Source organism: Aquarana catesbeiana, linkage group LG06, assembly GCF_042186555.1.
Source record: "Aquarana catesbeiana isolate 2022-GZ linkage group LG06, ASM4218655v1, whole genome shotgun sequence".
Lineage (NCBI taxonomy): Eukaryota > Metazoa > Chordata > Amphibia > Anura > Ranidae > Aquarana > Aquarana catesbeiana.
This window is the reverse complement of record NC_133329.1, coordinates 339,200,135-339,227,190: the sequence shown is the minus strand read 5'-3', so window position 1 is coordinate 339,227,190 and position 27,056 is coordinate 339,200,135. Positions and strand designations below refer to the sequence as shown.

Sequence of the window (27,056 nt, the reverse complement as noted above, 5' to 3'; positions counted from 1 at the left end):
CGGAGGGTGTGTGCGGTGCAGGGTGCAGTGTTGTACTCGGAGGGTGTATGGGATGCATGGTATAATGTTGTACACAGTGGGTGTATGGTGCAGTGTTGTACACGGAGGGTGTGTGGGGTGCACAGTGCGGTATTGTACACGGAGGGTGTGTGGGGTGCACGGTGTGGTGTTGTACACGGAGGGTGTGTGGGGTGCACGGTGCGGTGTTGTACACAGAGGGTGTGTGGGGTGCACGGTGCGGTGTTGTACACGGAGGTTGTATGGGATGCATGGTATAATGTTTACACAGTGGGTGAATGGGGTGCATGGTATAATGTTGTACACAGAGGGTGTATGGGGTGCATGGTATAATGTTGTACACAGAGGGTGTATGGGGTGCATGGTGCAGTGTTGTACACAAAGGGTGTGTGGGGTGCACAGTGCGGTGTTGTACATTGAGGGTGTGTGGGATGCACGGTGCAGTGTTGTACACGGGGGGTGTACGGTGCGGTGTTGTACACGGAGGGTTATGGGCTGCACGGTGCAGTGTTGTATACGGAGGGTGTATGGGGTGCACGGTGTGGTGTTGTACACGGAGGGTGTGTGGGATGCATGGTATAATGTTGTACACAGTGGGTGTATGGGGGCATGGTGCAGTGTTGTACACAAAGGGTGTGTGGGGTGCACAGTGCAGTGTTGTACACGGAGGGTGTGTGGGGTGCACGGTGGCTGCAAAAAATGCACGGTGCAGTGTTGTACACGGAGGGTGTGTGGGGTGCACAGTGCAGTGTTGTACACGGAGAGTGTGTAGGGTCAGATGCACGGTGCGGTGTTGTACACGGAGTGTGTGGGGTACACGGAGGGTGTGTGGGGTGCACTGTGCAGTGTTGTACACAGATGGTGTGTAGGATCAGATGCACGGTGCAGTGTTGTACACGGAGGGTGTGTGGGGTGCACGGTGCGGTGTTGTACACAGATGGTGTGTAGGATCAGATGCACGGTGCAGTGTTGTACACGGAGGAAGTATAGTACAACCAATGTTATACACTGAGGGGTGGTCAGGCTGTGATGGAAGCGGAAACACGTCATGGGTGATGCGGGCGGGCTGATTGGCTGTGGTTGACAGTGAGGTAGATGATCGGACATGGCGGGTAAGTTCTAGCGGGTGATGTGTGGCTGGTAAGCGGGTGACACAGGAGCGGAGAGCCCCTCAGCGGGTCACACTGGAGGAGGCAGAGCGGTGCTGGGTCCGGGGAGGGGGCGGGGCTTTCCTCTCACACCGTACACCGCCTGACCACCTGTACATTCTCCCGCCAAATCCACACTGCTGGCTGAGGGGAGCCTGTGTACAGTGCCAGGCCTGACCGAGGGGCATTATAGGGCCCAGTATGTCCCACCACCAGGGGAGGCCTGTGTATACTGCCTGAGGGGGACTACAGGGCCCAGCATGTCCTACCAACCGAAGGAGGCCTGTGTATACTGCCTGAGGGGGACTACAGGGCCCAGCATGTCCTACCAACCGAAGGAGGCCTGTGTATACTGCTTGAGGGGGACTACAGGGCCCAGCATGTCCTACCAACTGGGGGCGTTTGTATGAACTGCCTAATGTGGCATTGCATGGCTTAGCTGATATAAGAGCGTGTGTGTACACTGCCCATTCTCCTGCTCTGTGGCACTACAAGGCTCAGCAGTGCAGGAGAGTGGGTGTACACTGCCAGATCTCAGCTCTGCTTTATCTGGCACTACAAGGCCCAGCCACCCATTGAGAGCCTATGTGCTCTGCCTCCTGTGGCACTACATGGCTCAGCATGTCCTAGTAATAGAGGAGAGTGTGTGTGCACTGCTGAGTCCCGGCTTTCCTTCAGTGTCACCACAAGTTCCAGCATATCCTGAGAGATAAACATGCCGACATTTAGATGGGATATGTCGGGTTGACTATATCTGTGTTTGTAGAGAATGTTGGTCAGGGTTATAGAATCATTTTCAGGAATAGTAGGTAAGTGGATGTCCAATCAAAACCAAACAGCCTAAACCTGCCCCCACCCCCATTCTAATCCTTATACCAGGGGTATTAAATGAAAATTCATGGAGGTCCAGTCAGTAAGATAGTCTTCCAGCAGAGGTCCGAATCACAGGAGGCACAGCAGGTCTGGACAGAGAGCGGGGGGCAGCAAGCTTGTGATTGGCTGCTAGGACCGCCCTGCTTCCTAGCAACCGATGACCTGCTTATTAACTCTTCAGCCCCCGCCCCCCCAATCTAGAGCTTTCTTGCCTTCTGCTCCTGGCTTTGAGAATGACAGCTCTGGGCAGAACGGCTCCTAAATAGGGGGGAGGGGGATTGCTGCGGTCCAGATGGACCATGTCTTATACTAACTACCCTGTAAAGCAGGGATATGCAATTAGCAGACCTCCAGTTGTTACAGAACTACCAGTCCCATGAGACATAGCAAGACTCTAACAGCCACAGGCATGGCACCCAGAGGCAGAGGCATGATGGGACTTGTAGTTTTGCAACAGCTGGAGGTCCGCTAATTGCATATCCCTGCTGTAAAGGAAAGGTCTGTATACTTACCTATGCTGAGGGTGCTCCAGTCTGGTCCCTGAGTGTCTTGCTTGTAGAGGAGGGACAGGCAACAACGCATGCCCCATAGTAAGCCTACGGGTGACCTCATCGCCCAGGCTCCGCAGCCGTTGTCGGCAATCTATCCTCTTCCCTGAAGCCAGCTGTGGTGAGCTTATCATGTGACTGGAGCGGAGCATGCTTAGGCCTCTTGCACACTGCAGCTTGAAATAGGGCAGTACAGCTTTTAATTTTTTTTACTGAGCTAAAATACAGCCCGTTAATTGTAATGTGCCTATGCACACAGGTGCGTACACAAGCACCGTGCAGTCTTCAGTATAAAAATAAAATAGAAAATTCAGCTTTTTTTGGCCAGTAATTTACGTCTAATGCGTGCAAATGTCCATTTACTTATTGTGCAGAACGAGAATAAGTTTTCGCATTTGCGCGAAAATGCGTGAACATATATATGTACAAATACAACCAAAAAGAAAGAGTCTGAAAAAGTAGACGCTCCAATAGGATTGGGGAAGTATAGACTGTCTTTTACAGGGTAGTTAAAGTGGAGGTCCGCTGAAAAAAAAATATTAAAAGCCAGCAGCTACAAATACTGCAGCTGCTGACTTTTAATATATGGACACTTACCTGTCCAGGGAGCCTGCGATGTCGGCAGCTGAAGCCGATCCGTCCTTCGGCTCTCTGCTGCTGCCGCCACCATCCTCGGTAAGGGAATAAGGAAGTGAAGCCACACGGCTTCACTTCCTGGTTCCCTACTGCGCATGTGCGAGTCGCGCTGCGTGTCCTCTCAGGTCTCTGCTGTGTTCTGGGACCTGTGTGTCTCCCAGAATACAGTGGTGGAGGACGGGGTAGGCGCCGGAAGTGGCATAGGTCAATACCTGTATTAGACAGGTAGCTGCTCCCTCCTCCCCCCTGAAAGGTGCCAAATGTGACACCGGAAGGGGGGGGGGGGATCCAAAAAGTGGAAGTTCTATTTTTGGGTGGAACTCCACTTTAAAAGCCAAATTTACCTTTTTGAGAAAAAATATTTTTGCAGGAAACACAATTTATTACATGCATAATTTTTTCCCACCGGAGCTTGCAACGCATTGCACCTGTGATCAGTGGTTTAGGGGTGCAGTTTCAGGATCCTGCAGACAAGCCCTGCAGCTTTCTGTGTGTACCTCCAATATGGGCTGATTGTTTACAAGCTGCAGGGCTTGCAAAAGAACTATGGTAACAATAACTGTAAGCGCAAAATACAGTGTAAAATAGTAGTAAAGAAGATCTCTATTACTGAGTCGTCAGTCCATAAACAAATCATTAGTCCAAAGATTTAAAAATACAAGGATGGGATGGCAAGGGGTGGCTGCTGTCCTCAGGGAGCTGTCTCTGTACACAGAAAGATAAAAGGGAGAACACCGGAAGCCCCACCTAAGTTTAGTATTAACATCAGGGCTTTAATGGCAAGGTACACATACACACTTACAAGAAGCAAGAGAAACATAAGCTTTGTATCGGTGGTCCCGGGGGCTCCTCGTATCCGGAGCAGGTTTCAGTGTGTGGCTGTATTGTTTGTAGGTCCGCAGCATGTCCTGTGACCACCAGGAAAGAGACTGGAACCAGCGTGGAACACACGGAAGTGACATCATGATCCGCGGGATCACATCCGGGGCAGCTCTCACAGAAAGAGAGGATGGATTTGCAGGCTACGCGCTCAGAGCAACAGCTCCTTCTATTGGCCTCTTATTGGCTTATGTTTCTCTTGCTTCTTGTAAGTGTGTATGTGTACCTTGCCATTAAAGCCCTGATTTTAATACTACACTTAGGTGGCGCTTCCAGTGTTCTCCCTTGCAAAAGAACTACCAGAGGGCTCATGAGCACCCTCGCAAGCCGTCAGCTGCAATAATAACCAACGGTACTTGTAGTTCTCAAGTTGGATGTCAGTAGGCGCCATCCCAGAACTGGACAACTTCTATGTAGCTGTCTTTCGGCTATAGCGTGGGAGGCTAACAAAAGCCCAGGCACCAGGATGGAATTTGTTTGCCATGGCGGCCTGGCACCTGGGATTTGCCAAGCCCTATATTAAATTGCAGCTTCCTTATTCTTAGATGTGATGGCTGAATTCATTTTCTTTTTTAGGCTATTTTTCTTATTTCATCTGGAGATCCAGTCAGTAAGACAGGCTATACATTATGCAATTTTTATTTCCTTCAACCACCAATCAACACAGTGTTGATGGTGGAATCCCTCCCACTGCGCTATTGTATTATGACAGAGGGAGGTTTCCCAGCTGTCAGATTACAAAGATCACTGCTTGTGGCTATATCCGCTGTCTGCGATCAAACCAAAAAACTTGACAGGCTGATTGTACTGGAGTTGATTGACTTCAGTACAACCAGCCTGCCCATACATTGATCAGAATTCGTCCACTTCCTGCCGAACTGGCCGAATTTAGATCCAACTTAAGGCTGGGTTCACACTGAATTTGGATGCGGCTCACATCAGGGGTCCGGTGTGTCCTAGTTCTCCATTTCAGGGATGAATCGGGCCCGAATTTTTGCCTGAATTTTGGACCTGAAACGGAGCCAAAGACACACAGGACCTCTGTGCAATCCGCTCTGCAGCCACCCCGGAAATTTGAGATCCCTTCACAATCTGTCATGCAAATTTGATGCAGAGAAACTCACATCCAATTCACATCAGTGTGAACCCAGCTTAAAGGATAAGTTCACCTTTTTTAAAAGAAATAATAAATGCACCTTTTTGTTTACAGGTTAAAAAATTAGGGATTGACCAATATCGTTTTTTCGGTGCTGATACAGTACCAATAATTCTGCCACCTCTCCTGCCGATAGCCGATATTTTTTGCCACTACACTGTCATTTTACATTTTTTATCACTGTTATTGCTGTCACAAGGAATGTAAACATCCCTTGTGACAGTAATAGGCATTGACAGGTACTCTTTATGGAGAGATCGGGGGTCTATAAGCTTCAAAGTATTCAAAACATCAAGATCGGTGTTTTTGAATACTTTATTTTTTAAAACTGGCGCCTTTAACACTTTAACAATTACTAGATCCGGATGAAGCATCAGCTTTGTTCGGGTCTTCAGCTAGCCGGTGGACATACGGACTGGTTGCTTGGCCCTCCCGATGGGACAGGAAAGAGCCAGAGCAAGCGGCGCGGGGGGGGGGTGGCGACGACACACGTCTCATCCCACTGCTTGTAATAACAGCCGAGCGACTGCTGAGCCGCATCGGTTGTTATTATAATAAATAGGGCTGAAACAACTAATCGATTAATCGACAACTAATCGATTATGAAATTAATCGATTACTATTTTCATAATCGATTAATCGGCCAGTAACATAATGGGGTTAAAAAAAACTAAAATTAGCCCTTTATAGTACAAAAAGAGCAAATTGCTACTGTAAATATTACTTTCACAGTTCTACAGTAAAAAAAAATGAACCCCTTACAGTAGTGATTATCTGCTTTTTTTGTACTATAAAGGGCTAGTTTTTTTAATCCCATTATGTTACTAAACGTAAAAGCAAACTGCATAGGTGTGTACCGAGCCTTATACTGGCCACACAGATCAATTTTAAGACGAGAATATTCAGACGAAAAATCTTTGTACATTCGCTGAATGAAAGAATGTTGTTTGAAATTTTCACTTGTTTTTAACATTCTGTTTTTAAAATTAATGTAATTTCTGAACGAAAACCACATCCACTGTCTGAAAATTCCTTTGGCCAAGAAGTTTTCTATTTCTAAATTTTTCCGTCACTGTTGTTGAAAACGAACGTCGATTTGACCCCACTAATGATTAGAAAATCGAATGAACGTTCTTAAAATTACATTTTTTTTTTTGAAGGAAGACATGGTTTGTTTTTTAATAAAAAAAATTTGATCTCTGAATCTGATGATATTTACCAGATTCACCCTCTAATAGTATATACAGTATATCTCCTCTAATAGTTTATACAGTATATCTCCTCTAATAGTTTATACAGTATATCTCCTCTAATAGTTTATACAGTATATCTCCTCTAATAGTTTATACAGTATATCTCTTCTGTCTGTTATTCTCAGAGTGGATTTGATATTTTGCTCCCTAACCATATAGTTGGTTATTTATATTTACCACTGCATAGTGATATTTGAGAATAAATTGCCTTTTTTTTAAAACTTTACATATTAACTAAATTATACACCACACTTTTTTTTAAGGTTATTAACCGATTAATCGATTAATCGACACAATAATCGGCCAACTAATCGATTATGAAAATAATCGTTAGTTGCAGCCCTAATAATAAAGCCGACCGTCCGCTCTAAAGAACTGTACTGGGGTGATGCATGCAGCTGCAAGCATCAACCTGGTAAAACCCCTTGAAGCAATATCTGTAATATCGGTCAGTATTTTGACCGATGTCGATACTTCTAAAAAAAGTGAATATCGGCCGCACCGATAATTGGACGATCCCTTAAAAAAAAAAAAAGTGCATTTATTTTTTACTAGAAGCCTGGAAAGCATTGCACCCACTATCAGCAGATCGTGGGTTCCATGTACTTCTCCTGCAAACTTGTCAGTGTATCTGTCTGCTCGTACGGACGGACAGAAAGAGATGGTGAACTACCAAAGAGAGCGCTCAACAGCGCCCTGGTAGTTCATTGAGAACTGCAAGCCGAGAGCCACAAAGGCTGTGTTGGTACTTGTAGTTCTCCATTCACAGAACTCTGTGAATGAATGACAGTGTGTAGAAGAGAAGATTCCTCGCTTGCTGTCACTAGATGCAGTGGAGCGGGCAGCATGTTACATGTTCCACCCTAAAAACAGGAGAAACATATGAGATGTACCCAAATGTGAACTCACCCTTGTTTTTCAAAAGAACAAGCTCTCCTGCAGATGTATCAGTTACAGGGATAAGGCAGACCATTCCACATTAGCAGGGGTGTTTACAATGATCAGTTTTTATTTATGTAAAACCTTTATTCCAATAGGCAAAATTAAATTGGTTCTGTAATTGCTTATAAAGTATAAGCTGGAGTTTGGCCTCAATTTGTTAGTGCAATTAAATCTGTTAGTACATCTAAAACGCCTCTACCCCCAGACTGACAATTCTGTAGTACAAAGGTGCCCCCTGTGTTCCTTCATCCACAGTGGAAGCACTCTAATACAGCAGGCGTTTTACTGGCCAGTTCACCAGATGGATTCTGATTAGTCAGGGCCATCCATGTGATGGCACTGACCAATTAGAATCTGTCTTGGCAGCACTGGACGAAGAGGAGAAAAATTAGTGGGGATTTCCAATTCCTGGACTGGTAGATGGGCTTGTGGGGGCCCTTACAACTCAGATTTTCTGTTAAGGTGAATTAACACTTTAAGGCTGGGTTCACAACATCGCCGCATGCGGCTCCCAGCAGGGGTCCGGTGTGTCCTCGTTCACTGTTTCAGGTCCGATTTCATCCCGAATTTTTGGCTGAATTCGGACCTGAAACGGACCAAAAGACGCACAGGGCTCCTGTGCAAATTCACACTGGAGCCGCATCGGAGATATGTGAACTGGCTCCATAGAGAGCCGGTCAAAATTTCCTGCTATTCGCAATGGTTTGAACCCGGCCTAAAGCGGTATTAAATCCAAAAATGTGATATATCGCAGCTTACATTCATTAGAGGTGGTGGCTGCATTAGTTTTCTTACATAACACAGATACCATAGAATGACTGTCTCCAGAGCAGTGCAGTATCACTATGGTGACAGTGTACTGCTCTGGTTAGTGATCAGTGACACTGTATACCATTGTAGCATACAGTTTTTCTGATCATTAATCAGAGCAGTACAATGTCACCATAGTGGCACTGCTCTGGTATCAACGATCCATTTTTTTTCTTTTATATTTTAAAAAAATAAATACATTTTAACCCCCTTAATGCTTGACTACCGCACTGCAACGTGTGCAGTTGTGGCGCAGTTACAGTAAGGCCCAATTAATTCAATGTGTTGAACTCAGCAGGCAGTAACGCCTGCCGAACGGAACAGGGGAGTACAAGCCTTTGCAAAAAGTATGGAATCACCACTCTTGGAAAATGTTCATTCAATTGTTTAATTGTGTAGAAAAAAAACTAATCGGGCAGACATGCCTCAAAACTATTTTCATTTAACATTCCAACCTTCTGGCTTTAACAAAACAAAACTGTAGTCAATTGCAACTGTTTTTGCAGATCAAGCAGAGGAAAAAAAAATGGAATCACTCAATTCTGAGGAAAATATTATGGAATCACCTTGTACTTTGCAGTTCTAAAACAAACATCTGCATCAGATTACATCTGCTAATTAGTCTGCAGTTAAAGAGTGCTTGCACACCTTGGTGAGCTGTTGCACCAACCTGATTGACATGAATTATGGCTCCAACACGAGAGATGTCAGTTGAAACAAAGGAGAGGATTATAAAACTTCTTCAAGATGGTAGATCATCACGGAATGTTGCAAATGATGTTGGTTGTTCCCAGTCAGCTGTGTCTAAAATCTGGACCAAGTACAAATCAAATGGGAAGGTTGTTAAAGGGAAGCGTACTGGTAGACCAAGGAAGACATCAATGTACCAAGATAAAAAACTAAAAGAAATATGCCTTGAAAACAGAAAATGCACAACAAAACAAATGAAGAACAAATGGTCAGAACTTGGAGTCAATGTCTGTGACCGAACTGTAAGACATCGCCTAAAGGAAATGGGTAAAAATGCGGCTCAACCATGGGGTTTTACCTCTACTTAACCACATGTGTAAACCAGCCCTTATACACTCACTACCACACCTTTGCAGCCAGTGACCGTGTCCCTGAACACCGCCACATCAGTCCCAATGTTATTCTGAGGGCTTGATTCAGAGCGGGGCATATTAATGCGTACCCCATGCGAGGGGCCATGTTTTCCTATGCAGGAATACTCAGGCGTTCTGTGCATCCCGTTCCATTTATGTTAATTGGGACACAGTGTCCACACAGATGCAGCTGTTGCTTCCAATCTGACGTCCATAGAAGTGCAAGACCTGAAAGCAGAAAAGCCGACAATTTTGGAAAAAAAAACAATTTTTATTACTTTTTGCTATAATGCATATCCAAAACAAAAATGTAAAAAAAAAAAAAGTCTTCATCAATTTAGGCCAATATGTATTCTACATTTATGGGGTATGTCCGGCTTGAGGTAGAACACCCAAAAAGTTAGCACCTCATCCCAAGTAGTTGTATGAAGGAAGGGAGGAGAAACGGGATTTTGACGGTGCTGACAAATAATAATGAAAACCAATGAAATAAAATTGATAATACTTTTAATGAGAATATAGATAAAAATATGGACAAAACCACTTGGGTCATAGTTGATTAACAATTGGTGATACAGGTGGTCAGAGGCGAGTATTCAGCTTTAAACAGAGATTGCTTTTTCGTATATTAACCCGACATGCTTCGCATTTAGCTTCATCGGGGGATATACGAATCAAAGACGCGTAAAAAACTCTACAGGGATATGAACAAGAAAGAAATACAATTAGATATAAAGTAACAGAACATACATTATCTTGAATACATATATATAATATAATATTTATTTTATTTATTTATTTTAGGTACTTATATAGCGCCGTCAACTTATGCAGCGCTTTACATATAGATAGTACATTCACATCAGTCCCTACCCTCAAGGAGCTTACAATCTAAGGTCCCTAACTTACATTCATACATACTAGGGACAATTTAGACAGGATCCAATTAACCTACCAGCATGTCTTTGGAGTGTGGGAGGAAACCGGAGTACCCGGAGGAAACCCACGCAGGCACAGGGAGAACATGCAAACTCCAGGCAGGTTGTTTCGTTGTTGGGATTCGAACCAGCGACCATATATATAGATGCATGTGTCCCCTGCCAATATCCGCCCCCAAGGGAGGTAAACCTTCCATGCTAGACCCCATAAAGGGCAACCACCACCACGGGGAACCAAACGACTCAAATGAGAGGACCACAGAGGGTACACAAGGTAACCAGGCTGCAAATGCATAGAAGAGGAAGAAATGGGTGGGTATATGGAAGGATTTTTCTAGTTTATTAGATGAACACAAATCTTAAGATTGAATGAACATGTATATTTAATAATATGGATACTCGCTTAAAAAAGTTAAATTCAGAGCTTAGGGTGGAGGGCGTCTGAGATGTTAAATCCAATAGAAATCTACTGAATGACTCTATGGAAGAAAAATAGGGAATGGACATTGGAGTGTGTGTGTGTGTGTGTATATATATATAATATATATATATACATATACATACACGTATGTATATAGAACATGGGTACTAGGAGGGAAGGAAAAAAAGAGGAAAATTACCATATTTATCGGCGTATAACACGCACATTCATTTTAAGAGGGAAGTTTCAGGAAAAAAACTAAAATTTTAAATAAGGAACTTTGAAGTAAAATAAGGGTCAGTGCCCTTCTGCAGCCTCACCATTGCCATCAATGCAGCCTGATCAATGCCCATCTGCAGCCTCATCAGTCCACATCAATGCAGCCTCACCATTGCCATCAATGCAGCAGCCTCACCATTGCCATCAGTTCAGCCTGATCGATGCCCATCTGCAGCCCAGAGGGGATAGGGAGGGGGGGGCGGGACGAGCGCCGACAGATTACATACAGTGAGAATCTCCTATGATAGACAGAACAGTGGTCCAATGGCGGCCCAGGAGACAGGAGTTCCTATTACAGAGGCTGCCAAGTAAACAGGAGATTCCCACTGTGTGCTCGTCCTGCCCCCCTGCCTGTCCTCTCCGAGGCAGCTAAAACTGAAGTATTGGCGTATAACACGCACGCACTATTTGCACCTGATTTTGAGTGAGTGTTATACGCCAATAAATACAGTATGTAGAAGATATAACAAGGATCTCATAGTGGACATGGTTAGCTGATTTATGTATAGGCACAAATAATCCAACAAGGATATAATTAGGAAAGGGAATAGAAAGCCAATGAATATCAACAAGGATAATCAAAACGTGTATCCATATGGAATATATATATACAAGGATGCAAAGGCAAATGTCTCAATAATATTAAAAGGAAAATTAGAATAGTAAAAATAATTGAAATAATACTACATGTTAGAGAAAAAAAAAAAAAAAAAGAGATGAAAGTTATCATTAGTTTGGAACTGAGAGAGGAAAAAGAGTCCTATAGTGACCATGGTAAAGTAACCATGAAAACAGCCAAGAAAAAAAATGCAGACACTTTAGAGATATGTACAATGCAAATGAGTAAAGGTGAAGATGAACTGGACTGATAAGAAAAAAGGGGGATGCACAATGACCAGGAGAAAGCAGTAAAGTGGTCGATTGAGATGCCAAGTAAATATGCAGTATGTGGGGAGAACAGTTTACCTATAGTAGGGAAATACAACAAAGCAGCCACCCTCCGTCTCTGGCGTTTGTATGGCCTGAGACGCCGGCTTAAATGTGCCTTCCATCTGGTCGATGTGATGATGCTCGTGCGCATGTGCTGGAGCCTCGAATGGGCTCCCAAACTACAGTGCCCACAATGCTCGGCGGCGAGAGGCAAGGGAGGCATAGCCGAAGGTGATGATGTGAGGAGGGAACCCAGCAAACATCACACATAATGGGCCCATCGCCACAGGGCAGAGGGGCGGTAAGAAAGGGAAACACACTCCAAAACCTAGATGACAGGAGGATGGAGGGACGGAGAATAAGCCAAAGGCAAAACTCCACCAATGGGGCCCAGGATGCCGCACAGAGGCGTGGAGCGGACCCTGATATGGGGAAGTCATGTATTCTACATATTTTTGGTTAAAAAAAATTCCAACAAGCGTATATTGATTGATTTGCACAAAAGTCATAGGGCCTACAAAATTGGGGATCAGCTTAGCTGAAACACTATCTCTTTCTTTTCCTACCTGACAGCAACGGTGTGCTTTGTTTACATTGGCACACCACTGCTCCGTCTCTCTTGTGAACGATCGGCGGGTCGCGGCGGCCTTCGCCGCTGCCAGACCCACTGACTGGCTCCCGCTGTGTCCAATCACATCCGCAGCGGCACCCCGTTGCGTGCACGCCCCCCAAACCGCGTGCACGAAATCACGTACAGGTACGTGATTTTGTACACCCAGGCCGCCCTGCCGCAGTAAATGTACGTGGGGCGGGTCAGAAGCGGTTAAGCTGCTGCATCCCAATTGATATAAATGGGACTACCTGCACAGAACACCTGAGCATTCCCATACAGGTAAACATGGCCCTTGTACCAAGTACACATTGATACACTCCCTGTGAATGAGGCCTAATGCAGCCAGTCACAGTGTTCCTGATTGACGCCACACCAGTGACAATGTTACCAGACAGGTGCAGCCAGCAAAAGGGTTCTTGATCACCACCACACCAGTGCAGTGTTGTTTCTGCCTGACTGCTGTCTGTATTGACCACATTTCTGGCTGCTGCCTGGACCGATTCTTTTTGTGTTTGACTGTGCAACTGCCTGCCACCTAAACTGACCCATCAGTGTGTTCAGCTGACTACACTCCTGTGAGACACCAGTCTCCGCCATCTCCTGTGGACAACTGCACTCCTGGAACCACAGAAATTAGTTTGTTCTCCCTTTCTTCAGTCTCCTGTACTTCCTGACCAGAGAATATGGCATTTCTTGGGGGCAGCCACTCACCAGTAGGCTTGGCCTGTTTGGTTTATAGGAATGGGGACTATAGGTGACACTATATTAAGCTATATTTCCTAACCACAGAGGCGACCACGAAAAAAATTAAGTCAGCAGCTACAAATACTGTAGCTGCTGACTTTTAATATTATGGCACTTACCTGTCCAGGGATCCCACAATGTAAGCACCCCAGCCGATTTTTCAATCGGCTCTCGTGTGCTGCTGACGCTATTCTATCTAAGGGAGGCCGGCAGTGAAGCCTTGCGGCTTCACAGCTTGTTCCCTACTATGCATGCGTGCAGGTAGGCGGGGTAGGGGGGCCGAACGGCGAAGTCTCCCGGAAGTGGGGATGGTAATCTGTCAAAAACAGGTACCCGGGGGTGTGACAGAAAGCAAACAAGCGGAACTTCCCCTTTTGGGTGGAGCTCTTGTTTTAATGTTTGTGATACACAAGATACAGTGGCTGGTACATAATCTGTTCAAACTTTGAAAAAGTTTCATACATGTGGTATCCTCATACTTGAGAGAAGTAGCTGAATGTGTTTTGGGGTGAAATTTTAGGTATGCCCATGCTGTGTGTGAAAAATATCTTATAAAACTGACAACTTTGTAAAAAAAAATAAAAAATTTTCATTCTGCACTTTGAGAAAATCTGGTACAAAAAAATGAAGTCTTCAAAAGACTCATCGTGCCTCTTAAAAAATACATTGGGATATTTAATCTCCAAATTGTGCTCAGTACATTTTCTTTCCACAATTTCCAAAAACTTGTGGCAAAAAGAAACTTTCTAAAGACTCTAATGCCCTGTACACACGGTCGGATTTTTCGACGGAAAATGTGTGATAGGACCTTGTTGTCGGAAATTCCGACCGTGTGTGGGCTCCATCACACATTTTCCATCGGATTTTCTGACACACAAAGTTTGAGAGCAGGATATAAAATTTTCCGACAACAAAATCCGTTGTCGGAAATTCCGATCGTGTGTACACAAATCCGACGGACAAAGTGCCACGCGTGCTCAGAATAAATAAAGAGATGAAAGCTATTGGCCACTGCCCCGTTTATAGTCCCGACGTATGTATTTTACGTCACCGCGTTTAGAACGATCGGATTTTCTGACAACTTTGTGTGACCGTGTGTATGCAAGACAAGTTTGAGCCAACATCCGTCGGAAAAAATCCTAGGATTTTGTTGTCGGAATGTCTGAACAAAGTCCGACCGTGTGTACGGGGCATTAGAATGTACGTTGGGCGGTTGCTTTCCAAAATTGGGTGAAGGTCTCACATGTGGTATCCCCATACTCAGGAAGAGTTGCTGAATGTGTTTTGGGGTGTAATTGCAAGGATGCCTATGCTGTGTGTGAGAAATAACTTGTAAAATTGAAAATTTTGTGGAAAAAAGTTTCACTAAATACCTTTAGACTGTCTAGTTTCCAAAAAGGGGATATTTGGTGGGGTATTTGTACTGTTCCTGGCTTTTTAGAAATGAGATACAGGCATTACATCAGGACTGATAAACTTTCACATCTATATACCATAGTTTGTAGACTCTACAGTTTTCACACAGACTATATAATATACACTGATTTGTTTTTTTGTTTTTTTTTAACCAAAGAAATGTAGCAGAATAAATTTTGGCTTAAATCGATGAAGAAATTCTAAATTTTCAGTTTTTTTTTTATTTTTTATGTAGCAAAAAAAAAAAACAGTGGTGATTAAATACTACCTAAAAAAGCTTTATCTGTCTCCAAAAAATGATAAAATTAATATGGGTACAGTGTTGCATGACTGAGTAATTGTCATTCCAAGCGTGAGAGTGTTGAAATCTGAAAAATGGTCTGGCCAGGAAGGGAGTGAAAGTGTCCGGTATTGAGGTTGTTAATCTTGCTGTTTTAATTTTTAAACCTGAACATAATCATGATTCTCAATGATGTATTTTTTTTGTCTCTTTTTTTTATTTTAGGCCTCAGTGCTATGGAGAAGAAGCTTGCTGAGTACAAGTGTAACACAAATGAAGCAATTAAATTGAAATTAGGTGTGTTCATTAGATATCATTTAAATAAAACATGTCACTCCCAACTAATAGAAGGACCCTTCAAAATATAGACTGGACTCTTGTTTAGTTGTTGCATCGCACTCCAGAAGCATCCAACAGCCCTTCTGTATTCAATGTCCTTGTTTCAGAAATGTTGCTGCTCAGCTTTCCACAATGTATACCTAGAACCTCCATCAATACTTTATTTAGGCCTTGCTTTTCTTTGTAATGTTGCTTAGAACAGAGACATTTTACCAAACTCAGTGGTACTAATAAACACAGGTGTTGCCTAGTCTTAGTATAACTTAAGGCAAAACTTTTTTCTTAGTTTGGATAGAGGGAAGAAGGAATGCTTGTCAGTTTTTATTGCTGTTAGTGCCCCCGTTAGGGAGATTCACGCTCTCTATGTGTCCTCTTTACCATTATCATGGAAAGTAAAAGAAAATACAACATTTTGGGTTGTCCCCTGAAAAGTAATAGAGGGTAAATCATCCAATGGGGACATGGGGTTCTGATGACCTGGGGGTCCCCAAGGAACCTGTTTTGGCTATGGGGCAGGAAGTAAAAGGAAATCTCCAAAATCAGACAGGTTGGTGATAAAAACCTAACAGGAGTTATAACCCTCCCTTAGGCCCCTTTCATACTGGGGCGGTAGGGGGCGTCGGCGGTAAAACAGCGCTATTTTTAGTGCTGTTTTACCGTGGTATTCGGCCGCTAGTGGTACGGTTTTAACCCCCTGCTGGCGGCCGAAAAAGGGTTAAAACCACTCATATAGCGCGGCTATAGCCGCGCTGTCCCATTGATTTCAATGGGCAGGAGCGGTTTAGGGGCGGTGAATACACCGCTCCTTCACCGCTCCAAAGATGCGGCTGACAGGAGATTTTTTCTTCTGCCAGCGCACCGATTCAGTGTGAAAGCCCTCGGGCTTTCACACTGAACGAACAGCGGAGGCTGTTTTGGGGCGGTTTGCAGGCGGTATTTTTAGCGCAATAACGCCTGCAAACCGCCCCAGTGTGAAAGGGGCCTTACTCTATCCAAAATTAAAAAAATAAAGTTTTGCCTATAGTTCTACTTTAAGTACACTTACTGTATGTAAAAAAGAAAAGCTTGTTCTTACCAATGCCATGAGGATGTTCGGAGAGTGTTTTTTATGTAGATCTGTTAGATGTGCATGTGCTCATCTGTGGACAGATTTGTTGGTATCCTTTCACGAAAAAAAAAACAACCCGCCATTTTCTCTGAAACCATTTGAGACTGACAAAATAATTTGCATTCATCATTGCTTGTTCCATATTTAATTTAAAAAAAACAGACTTTTTGATTCAACAGAATATGTTATATAAATGACATGGACAAAAATGATGGAACCTTTGGAGGCAGTCACTGCAAACAAGCGATTTCTGTAGCTCTCAAGGAGACTTTGGTACCTGCCAATAGATATTTTGTCCCACATTTGAGCAAGTCAGCAAGCTGGAGCTTTCTGACTTGCCAGAAAGCTCCAGCTTTGTCTCATCTGTCCAAAGAAACATTGTTGCATGTCAATATGCAGTTTAGCAAATCCCAGTCTGGCTTTTTTGTGATTTTTTTTTTTTTTTTTCCCCTTCCAACAGTGGCATTCCCCTGGGATACTTCCTTTTGAGCCCACTGTTGCTCAAAAAACAACAAATTGGGTTATCAGACACTGATGCACCTTTACCTTGGAGTTCAGCTTGCATCTCTGGGAGGTTTCCTTGGCTCCGTCTACCATTCACACTATGCTTTTGTTAAATTTGGGGTCAATTTGTCTCATGCTGCCATGTCCAGGGAAGTTGGCTACAAGCAACTTGACCTTAAACATCAAGTTGCTTGGAAATGCTCTTAAAGCCTTTACTTATGACATGCTGGACTATACATTTATTTTTAATCTCCTCAGACAGCTCTCTTTCTCTTTTTGCTTTCTCCAAATATATTTTTTTAGGGGTGCCAACAAATCATCCAGGTTATTTTAAAGTATCTTTGTAGAATAAGCAATATTATATTTTCACACTTTCTTTGCATGCCAAAGGCATGCAGGTATACATGAGGTAATTGCTTCTATTTTAATCAATATCGATGAGTAGGAATGAAGCTGTAAGGATACAGCATTTGAGTCCTTGTCTAAATGTAAAAAAAGAAAAAAGTTTGGTATGAGGGTCTAATTACATTTTCCCTGCTGACCTTCTTTTCTCACTGCAAGTCTACCTGATGACACTAATGAAGTGAAAATCCACTAGTGTTCCTGATAGCCAAAGACAGTAGACTGTATGAGGGGTTGTTGTTTTAAGACCTGACAGAAAAGTTAAAGTAATAAAGCACAAAATGTAATCGTATATCTACTTTAAAGCATAGCTGTCTATCTCTGTCTGTGACCCCATTGTGAAGATGATCTCTTTACTTCCTTTCCCTGTAATGTGGGGGAGGGGAACATGCAAATGTTAATGGAAAAGGAGGTGTGGAAAGGAATTATCAGAAGTTCTAACTTCTCACTTGTCTAAAAAGTTTTGTCTGTCCTATTTTTGAAGAGAATTTTGATCACTTCCTGCCTTCATAGCAAGTGGAAATCTCCCTAACAGGGACACGGCAAAAAAACATGATAGCATTTTGGCTGGAGTTGGGCTTTCACTTATCAACTATTGTAAACTGTTCATGTTAAGGCCATCAGATATAATAACCACTCCTTTTATACCTGACAAAAAACTGATGAAAACCAGATCGTAAGAATACAAATCTAGTTTATGCAGTACATTCCATACCAAATGTTGGCCGCATATGTGGGGATCAAAATTTAACAGTTTGACCTCTTAAGTGTCCCAATGTTCACCCAACTTGACATCCAGTATGCTGAATGTCTAGCAAGATGATAAAACTGAACCCATTCAGCCCCGGGTCACACTACTGTGACTTTGAATCCGACATGCCGGCGCGACTTCATCGTGGCTTGCATACAACTTCTTTAACAGAAGTCAATGCAAGTAGTATTGAAGTTGCACCAAAAGTAGTGCAGGAACCTTTTTTTAAGTCGGAGCCACTCAAGTCGCTCCTATTAGAACAGTTCTATTGCCACTAATGGGGCGTGACTTTGAACTCTCAAGTCGCATGATAAGTCACAGCAGTGTAAACCAGGGCTAAATCATCATTGAATGGAGACACCAGAATTCGCAAGATCTGTTGATCCAAGTATGGCAGCCTAAAAATTAACTTGTGAGTTTAGAAATATGGACACTACTTTGCTGAATTGTTTTGTAAAAGCACAAGACTCACTAATTGGAGAAGCCGAGTTCAGGATCATAGCTATAAAACATATATTACATGTTTTACATGTATTTACATGTATTACATGTTTAAAATATGTAAAAAAGCTTAGGCACTGTTTCACCCATAAAAAAGCATCAGTGGGCACTGCTCCCAAACCAGTAAGCTGTGCATGTGCTAATTCCTAGTCATTGCCAACTTGATTCTCTGTATGTCTACACAGGCCAGCAGGCTAAAATTCTCAATTGTAAGGGGTCCGTGCATGATCCAGTAAAGTCGCAAATCTGGTCTGAGTTGCATCTGTATTATCTTACAAACACTTTGCACATTACATTTAGTTACTTGCAGTGTGGATTGCAATTCTTAAATCGTAAGTAAAGAAAGAAAAAAAATCGGCACAAGGAAAGTTACTGTATGACGTGTCCCTTGGGCTGCTGTCTTCTGGTTTAGTAGAAATCTTCCTACTCCTGTCCCCTCCTACCGCTGTTCTCTTCCAATTTGGTGAAGGTTAATAAAGTTGAAGAAGCTGTGACAGGGCTCTATTATAGCTTCTACAAACGCAAAGCGATGTATAAATGGAGGACAGGTAAATGTGGGGGAAATTAAAGATTACCCCCCCCCCCCCCCCCGCATTTATAGATGGTGTTTCACTCATAGAGGAAATGGTACATTTTTTATGAATGAAAGAGGTAGGTGGAAAGGTAGGGCATAGTTGGCACTCTTGATGAAACCCTCCTGCTGCTCTTTCACCTCTTTTAATGTCTGCCTCACTGGAAGATTACATTGAGGGTAGGGGGGATCGGAGGAGAAAGATGTCTCCTAAACTAGGAGACAGCAGCACAAAGGACACATCACATGTATAGTACTGTTATTTGTGCTGATTATTATTTTATTTTTTTAAGCTAAACTTGACTTTAATCTCAGACTAGAATGTATTCATATATTTTCCCATTTTATTTTAGTGCGTTTTCCTGAGGATATTGATGATGATAGCACAACCTTTAATCCAGAGTTCAGTCACCAAATATTTGGAGATGAGTAAGTAACACATGTATAATATAAGATTTTTCAAGCAAAAATTACATTAAACAAAGTATTAATAACTAAAATTTGTCAGATTTGTATTTCTGCATGTAACCCTATTGGGGGGGGGGGGAGAAACCCCTCAAAAAAAGTGACTGGTTCTAATAGGAGAAGGCTTTAACCCTTCTACACCCAAAACAAAATAAATGTTTTGGCTGAGGTTTCTGGTGGTAGGATTGCTACAATTGCAACCTCAAGACAATCAAAAAATATTCACTAAAAATATTCACTCATCAAAGTAAGCATTCTGAAGAAAAACTCAGTCTTTCAGCTGGTGGTTATCCTGAATCTTGTTTCAGCTGACATAAGGAATCCTAACATGTTGCTATCAAGCTCTTATAAAGTACTCTGTAGCAGATCGAAAGCCCAGGAGCTGATCGTTTCTGCTCCTAGGCTTAGCACTGGAACCTGGTTGCCAGTGACAGCTTCCACTGCTAAAAGTCCTCGGGACCCATAGTAGCTAAATTAATGCTCGGATAAATGTCCGATATCTTAGCGTCATTTTAGGATGCCACTTAGGACTGTAGAGTTTATTTTTTACTTTAAATGCATACATTTGCTAATAACGTGTTCTGTTTGTCTTATCAGTGAAGTGGCTTTTGGATACAAGGGTTTGCAGATCTTGCTGTACCACAGTGCAGGAAATCTCTCCCCCATGTTCCGCGTACAATATAGTGCTAAGGTTGATGACAAATTTGATGGTGTTCAGGTAAGTCCCTTTACTGTTCAAATCACTCTTTCTTCAATATGATCTGCGTAAAATCATTTTGTATGACTTTTACCTACAAGAAGTGGTCAGAGACTGCAGACGTGTTACAGGAGACGGTCGGTGGCTGCTGCCGTGCTAGAGGAGACTGGGGACATGCTTCAGAAGACAGTAATTGACTGCATGCACACAGCATGAGACTGCTAGAAGTCACTGCAATGACGTGCAATAGTGAAACAGATTGTCTGCAAGAGCCCCGAGTGCTGCACGAAAAGTACCAATTCGTTGGGCAACAGGGATGTGAACACTAGCTTGTGTTCCCTTAAAAATAAATAAATACCATATTGGCGTATAACAAACACTTTTTTCTCCCTGTAAACAGAGCCTGCGTGTTATATGCCGATAATATATTTTACCAACAGGGGGCGGGGATCGGGCGCTCCGCCCCTGGAGCCACCCATTGGGGGGCCGCCCCGCCTCTCCTGGCCCTGGGACAGCACTGCCTGCATAGTCTAAAGTTGAGGAAAAAAAATCACTTGCCAGCCCCTTCTCATACACTGCTCCTCCTGTGTCAGTGTCGTAAAATGAAGCTTCTAAATATGTCAATAGCTCCGTTTTTTTTCTGGCTGCTCTCCTCCTCCTGCTGCTCTTCCTCCTCATCTGAGTGTAGCTTTAGATTGGAGGAGGAGAGTCGTCACATGACCATCTATGTAACGTCAGGAGAGCAGTCATGTGACCAGGTCAGTGGAAAAAAACGGAGATAATGAGGTATATGTAAGCTTCGTTTTACAATATGAGTGACACAGGAGGAGCAGTATAGAAGGGGCTGGCGGTGATTTTTTTTCTTAACTCAGAGTATGCTGGCAGTGCTGTCCCAGAAGACTAGAGGTCTCCTGGGAATGCAGGGAGGCTGTGTACTGGATGGGGGGCTGTGTACGGGGGAGAGGGCCTGTGTACTGTAAAGGGGGCTGTGAAAAAGTTTTCTCCTTAAACTTCCCTCCTAAAATTGGGGTGCCTGTTATATGCCAATAAATACTGTAGTTGCAGGAATTGAATATCCATTACAGTGCCCCCTGGACTGATATGGTTTTTAATCTAAAAATATACACCGTTCTATTCTGGCACATGATTTCTGTGTTATGCATTACATTTTCTCTGTACCTCTGTTTTTTTCCCACCTCATAGCAGAACAAACAAGTTGATGTGAGAGAAGACCCTAGTTTCTACAACCCTTCTGTAACTGGGTTAATTGTTTTTTAAATGAAAAATAAAGTTTAAAGTGGATGTAAACCCTCACATATACCCAGTGAAGTGAACAGCCTCAGATGATACACAGAGAAACAAATTTTCCAACATAAGTTTTACATGTATATCTGCTATCTTCAACTTTATATATTCTTTAGAATGTGCACATCATGTTAGGAGATTTTCTCTTCCTGTTCAGCACTGGGAGTGAAGTCTGGGCATATAGCCAAGACAGCTGATTGGAGGAAAGGCACAGCCCCCTCTCCTCATAGGCAGAGACTTGCAGAGCTGTTTTGTGAATAGTTCAGCTATGTTAATGTATTTATAGCAACCCCCCTCAACACAAAATTCATCCTGGTTTTATCACAGTAGAAAGAGAACTTGTGAGAAGTTATCAGGCTGTTAACAGAAGAACAGAGCAGGAGAAAGCCACAAGACATAGTGCTTTGAAGAGAGCTAAGAATACACTGCAGATATGTGCCCAGCTCAAATTTCACGAATCGTGTTTACATCCCCTTTAAAGCAATTTTCTAAATCCACTGAAAGGTCCTTCAGTACTTTAGAGCAGGGGTAGTGCATTAAAATTCGAGGTCCGGTCACTGAAAAAAAAAAATTCCGGCCGAGGTCCGAATCACAAGTCTCCATCAAAGTGTCCCCTTACATTGAGGATATGAAAAGGCACATTCGGCGAGCTGCAGGGCGGCGGAAGCTGTGAGATATACCTTGCATGAGAGCCAGGAGCAGGGAGCAGAAAGCAGCGAGGGGTGGAGCGTGCGCGTGATGTCACGCCCGGCCGGGAGAGAGCCGCAGTGAGGAGCAGAAAGCGGGGCGCACACATGCAACGTCATTGGTTGCAGGGAAACCCACAACCAATGACTGGTACTACACTGGCAGCCCAGGCAGAAGCAGGTAGTGCCCAGACCGCGGGCCACCATTTAATGATGGCTGCTTTAGAGCCTTACTATTTGGCGTCATCTGCCTTTTTAGAAGAGAGGACTTTTGCCGAAACCTTTAATTTCCTAGCTGGAATGCCTAATCTGGCCAGGCCACAGGTCTTAGCCTGGCTGTACTTGTATTTAAAGCAATGCTGTCAAGAGACTTTCATTGAGGCTGCCATTGCTGAACTATTCTTTTTTTTTTTTTAGGAAAATCTGAGTCACTGACTTTGACCAAATCTAGCAAGAAGTAATTTTGATACTCTTCTGACATTCATTCAAAGCATACATGTTCCTTTCTGTGATTCCAAAATGTTTAAAGGGTTAGTTCACCTTTTCACAAAAAAAAAAAAAGAAAACAAAAAACAAAAAGTGTACTAACACGCTACCCCTTCCCACACATCGGGTCCCCACTGCACTTATCTCCTTCCTTCTCTTCTGCTGCCCACTCAACTAGTGTAGTGGTCCAGGCATCTGAAAAATGCAGTAAAGTGCAGCCTGGAGGCTTTGTAGCATCCGGTGGTGAACGAGCGTTGGTCTGCGCCGGCCCCGTGTCCACACTGACCAATGAGAATTGCTTTGAGCTATCCCGGATAAAAAAAAGAAGGTACAAAAGGGTGTAAGTGCAGTGTAGACCAAGGTTTTGAGGAGAGTGTTGTGAGTTCCTTTTTATGTTTCAGGCATCAGACACATCCAGGCCTTTAGCATTTTGTTCAAGAGGCCAGCAATGACAGCACCCGCACTTTCTTCAACACTTGAAAGAAACATTTTTTTATTCATAATTAATATTTGCAACAACCTTTGTTTGTAATACCCTCCAGGCAAAAAATGTGTTGTTACTGTATTCAGTTGTTGAATACAGTTGTTCTCCAAACACATGCTGGTAGGTTAATTGGCTTCTGTTCAAAATTGGCCCTAGTATATGAATGTGAGTTGGGGACCTTGGATTGTGGGCTCCTTGAGGGTAGGGACCAATGTATGTGCGGAGTGCTGCGTGAATTGGCGGCGCTATATGGGTACCTTAAATAAAAAAAAAAAAAAAAAAATAGGGATGATTGTAGACACGCACCCACACTAACTCAGGTTGAACTGGATGGACTGGTGTCTTTATTCAACCTTACTATGTAACTATGTAAATTGGTGGTGCCACCCGCTATTGATGAATATGCCTAGACATTGCAATAATCACAAATCTATTTGTACCTCATGAATGCGCCTGTATGGAATATGTTTACTCCCTCCAAATAAAGTAGTAACATGAGTATAATTGCAGATGTTTTGCGATGTGATCTTTGCCCTGTTGTCTGTCCCCTCAGTGTCTGTTTCCCTGCACTTGTTTTCTACATCCATCATCTCATCCTCATGCCTAATTGAGAAATCCTTTTTCACAGGAGTTTTCACACACACTTGTATTTTCATCCTTGCTGCATTGTAACCCAACCCTAAGGTCCTAAACTTGATACAGGAATTACCATAGTTTGTCATGGTGTAGATAAGAGTGCAGCAAATATGGAGCCAGCAAAAGTGGATAGCAAGTCCACACTCAGTATGTTGTGGCCAAAGGCCATGGTGTCATTTTTTTTATTACACATAAAATTATAGAAAAATCAAATGGCCTTAACAGTAGTATGTTTCTTTTTCAGTGAGTATTTAGTGAAGATTTTCATAGTTACAGATCCACCATCCATCTACATTAGAAGCGTTCATTTTTACCATAGACTCAAGTACTTAGTACAGGGCTAGCTATAGGTTTCCTAAAGCCTCTGGGAGGAGAAAACAGTGGTTGGATCAGTAGCGGCAATAAGTAAGTATGGGTTCCTCGGTGTTGTCGAGTAATATGGTTCAGTGTATGTGTCTGGATCTGAAACTTCATGTATAAATATAGAGATGGATTACAAGAAAGGGACAGATGGAGATAGTAAAGTAAGGGTTTCCCACCAGGACAATAGTATGTGGTTTCTAATGATTGTAGAAACTCACATTAGCAATAATTGAACTTTGGCGTTGTTGGTGCTGAGGAGCAGTGTGGACACTGAGCAGCAATCAAAGCAAACAATGGCAGTCCTATACTGACTTGCATCCCGGCAATGTTTTTGCCTGATACTGTTGTGCCGGGATGTGTTTTTATGGATCCTCACTGTGTCGGTAGTGGACTTACCGAGTTAGCCATATGTGAAAGACTTGTGCTAATATATTTCTGTGCTGTGGTTGAAATAACTGTTATTGACTTACATAGGCGGGTATGCAGCCTCCAAGGAGTAGGGACACCCCAGTAGTAGCATAAGCACATGATCTTTGCAGTTTTTCACCTGATTTTGTGATAAATACAATAAAGTGCTGCACTATATATATATATATATATATATATAATATATATGTGATTATCAACTCATTAAACATGTAAATTTTTTTTTTTTTTGATCAGCCAGGGGGCTGGTTGGAAAAAAAACAAGCAGATTTCCCCATTCACACAAGCGAGGTGAATGGAGGAATCCTCCCCGCTATGCCATTGTTTTCTGGCAGCGGGACTCTTCTACTGCCAAAATGCACAGTGGCTGCAGCTGCTGATCAACAAAAGTTTTCCTATATTCCCATTCGACAGAAGTCGATAGATTGATTTCTGTTGAGCAAGAAACAGATTTTGGGCGGTCTCTGCTGCAGCAGCCGAATTTCTATCCATTTATGACCAACTTAAGGCAAAAATGTAGACCACCAGGTTACTGTATATTCATGAATAGAACATCAGGCATGACGTTTGAGCCTGGGCCCTAGAGAGACTTCATTCCCTTCCCTATATAAAACATACAAGTACATACAGTATTATTAGTATTAGACCTGCTGTGTTATAATGAATGTTAAAACGTTTTTATTAGCTGATATTGTCTTAGCCGTTTCTTTAAAGCAATTTCAGTCTAATGTAGTAATTTTGTTTGCTCAAGCTTAAGTATGCTCTGTTTGCTATTCAGCCTTAATGTTTTCTTTCATTCTATATAAAAGGAAAATAAATTCAGCACAGAGGATCTTTTTTATTTTTCTCATCTACACATCCATTACCACAAGTGTATGTTCTTACAGCTTGTATGCTAAAGGTGTGAAAGTATGGTGCTTGTCTAGGGAGAGCATTTTTTTTTTTGTTTGTTTCAAATGGTTTTTATTGAACAATGTACATATTAAACATAATTTTGCATGTTATAAGGCATTGCAGCAATTATGCATTAAAGCTTTGGATATCTTATAAACACAGACTGGTATCTTGGCTTACAGTCAACACATTTCAAAAGGGGGGAAAACCACCTAGCAAAAAGATAGACAACAATTCCTATAGGTTGATGAGCATCTGCTTAGGGTTGGGTTGTTGGGTTGCATTAATCTACAGTCTCAAGGCTGATTCTGTGCAGGTTTCTGTGACCCGTAGCCATCGGTCCAAAATCTTATTGTACTTGTCTGGGCACCCTCTGTTAATGTATACACATTTTTTGTAGGGTAGTGTGTGATTTATTTCTGCTTTCCAGTCATTAAAGCTAGGGGGTAATGGTTTCATCCATTGTCTGGCAATAGTTTTCCTGGCCAAGAACAGCGTTTCCTGCAGGAATGTCTGTGAATTTGTCTATATCGCAATCGAGGAATATCCCCAACAAGCATTGTTTGGGATCTAGGGTCAGGGGGGAGCCCATGGTATTGTGCAGGAAGTCTACAATCTCCTTCCAGAGCCCTTGGAGTAGTGGGCATGCCCAAATCAGGTGGAAAAACGTGCCTGCCTCACGGTTACACATCACGCATGTGGTAGGGTTTCCCTGCCGAAATCGAGCAATTCTTAAAGGGCTAAGAAATGCTCGGTGTAGAATGTATAACTAGGATAGTCTGTCAGAAAGTTTAGGGGAGACGACCTTGCAGGAATCGAGTGCTTCACTCCATTCTTTGTCCTCTAATGCTCCCACCTCCCTTTCCCAGCGCGGTTTAATATCATATCATATGCTAGTTTAGTAGATGAAGGGGTAATGAGGATGCTGTAGAAGTCGGAGATTAATTTTTGTGGGTCTCTGCCTTTAACCACTGCCATAATAGCATTAGGGGTGGGTTGCGGAGGGGATTGACGGAACTGAGAGTGTGTGGCATGTATCCGTAGGAATCTAAAAAACATGAAATTGGAAAGCATAAACGTATTTTGGAGGTCGTCAAAAGTTTTAAGTTCGCCATTTGACAGTGTGGTATAAGTAGTATATGCCGTTTGTACTCAAGCTTTCCATACCTGGGATCTGTTTGAATTCCGAGGTAAAGCCATTACGTTTGGGGATTCCTCATTTTTTGGAGGCAATATCCCATATTCGCCTATAATGATATAAGAGAGACCTGCGGTCCCCTTCAAAGTCATCTTCCTCAGAGCCCACCGCGATCGCACTAAGTGGGTCTGAGGTCTGTTGTGCCCACTTAAGACAAAGGAGTGTACTAAATCTTACTCTATCTGTTTTGTCTAATATGGTACAATTGAGATAGTTGAGAGGAAAGATGGTATAAATTAAAATCGAGTAGGGC

General features: G+C 42.9%; 1 protein-coding gene across 2 annotated transcripts in view; it reads left to right on the top strand.

The window, feature by feature from the left end:
* Positions 1 to 990: 990 nt before the first annotated feature.
* Positions 991 to 27,056, top strand: part of HAT1 (histone acetyltransferase 1) — a 118,126-nt gene continuing 92,060 nt past the window's right edge. Inside the window, exons 1-5 of one of the 2 annotated variants that reach the window (XM_073633894.1) lie at positions 991 to 1,130; positions 8,770 to 9,280; positions 15,213 to 15,284; positions 19,517 to 19,592; positions 20,226 to 20,346. In XM_073633894.1, coding sequence (XP_073489995.1) covers positions 8,950 to 9,280; positions 15,213 to 15,284; positions 19,517 to 19,592; positions 20,226 to 20,346 — 600 coding nt within the window. In that variant the 5' untranslated portion in view covers positions 991 to 1,130; positions 8,770 to 8,949. The remainder of the gene's footprint in view (positions 1,131 to 8,769; positions 9,281 to 15,212; positions 15,285 to 19,516; positions 19,593 to 20,225; positions 20,347 to 27,056) is intronic. The other variant, XM_073633895.1, reaches the window with a different exon arrangement.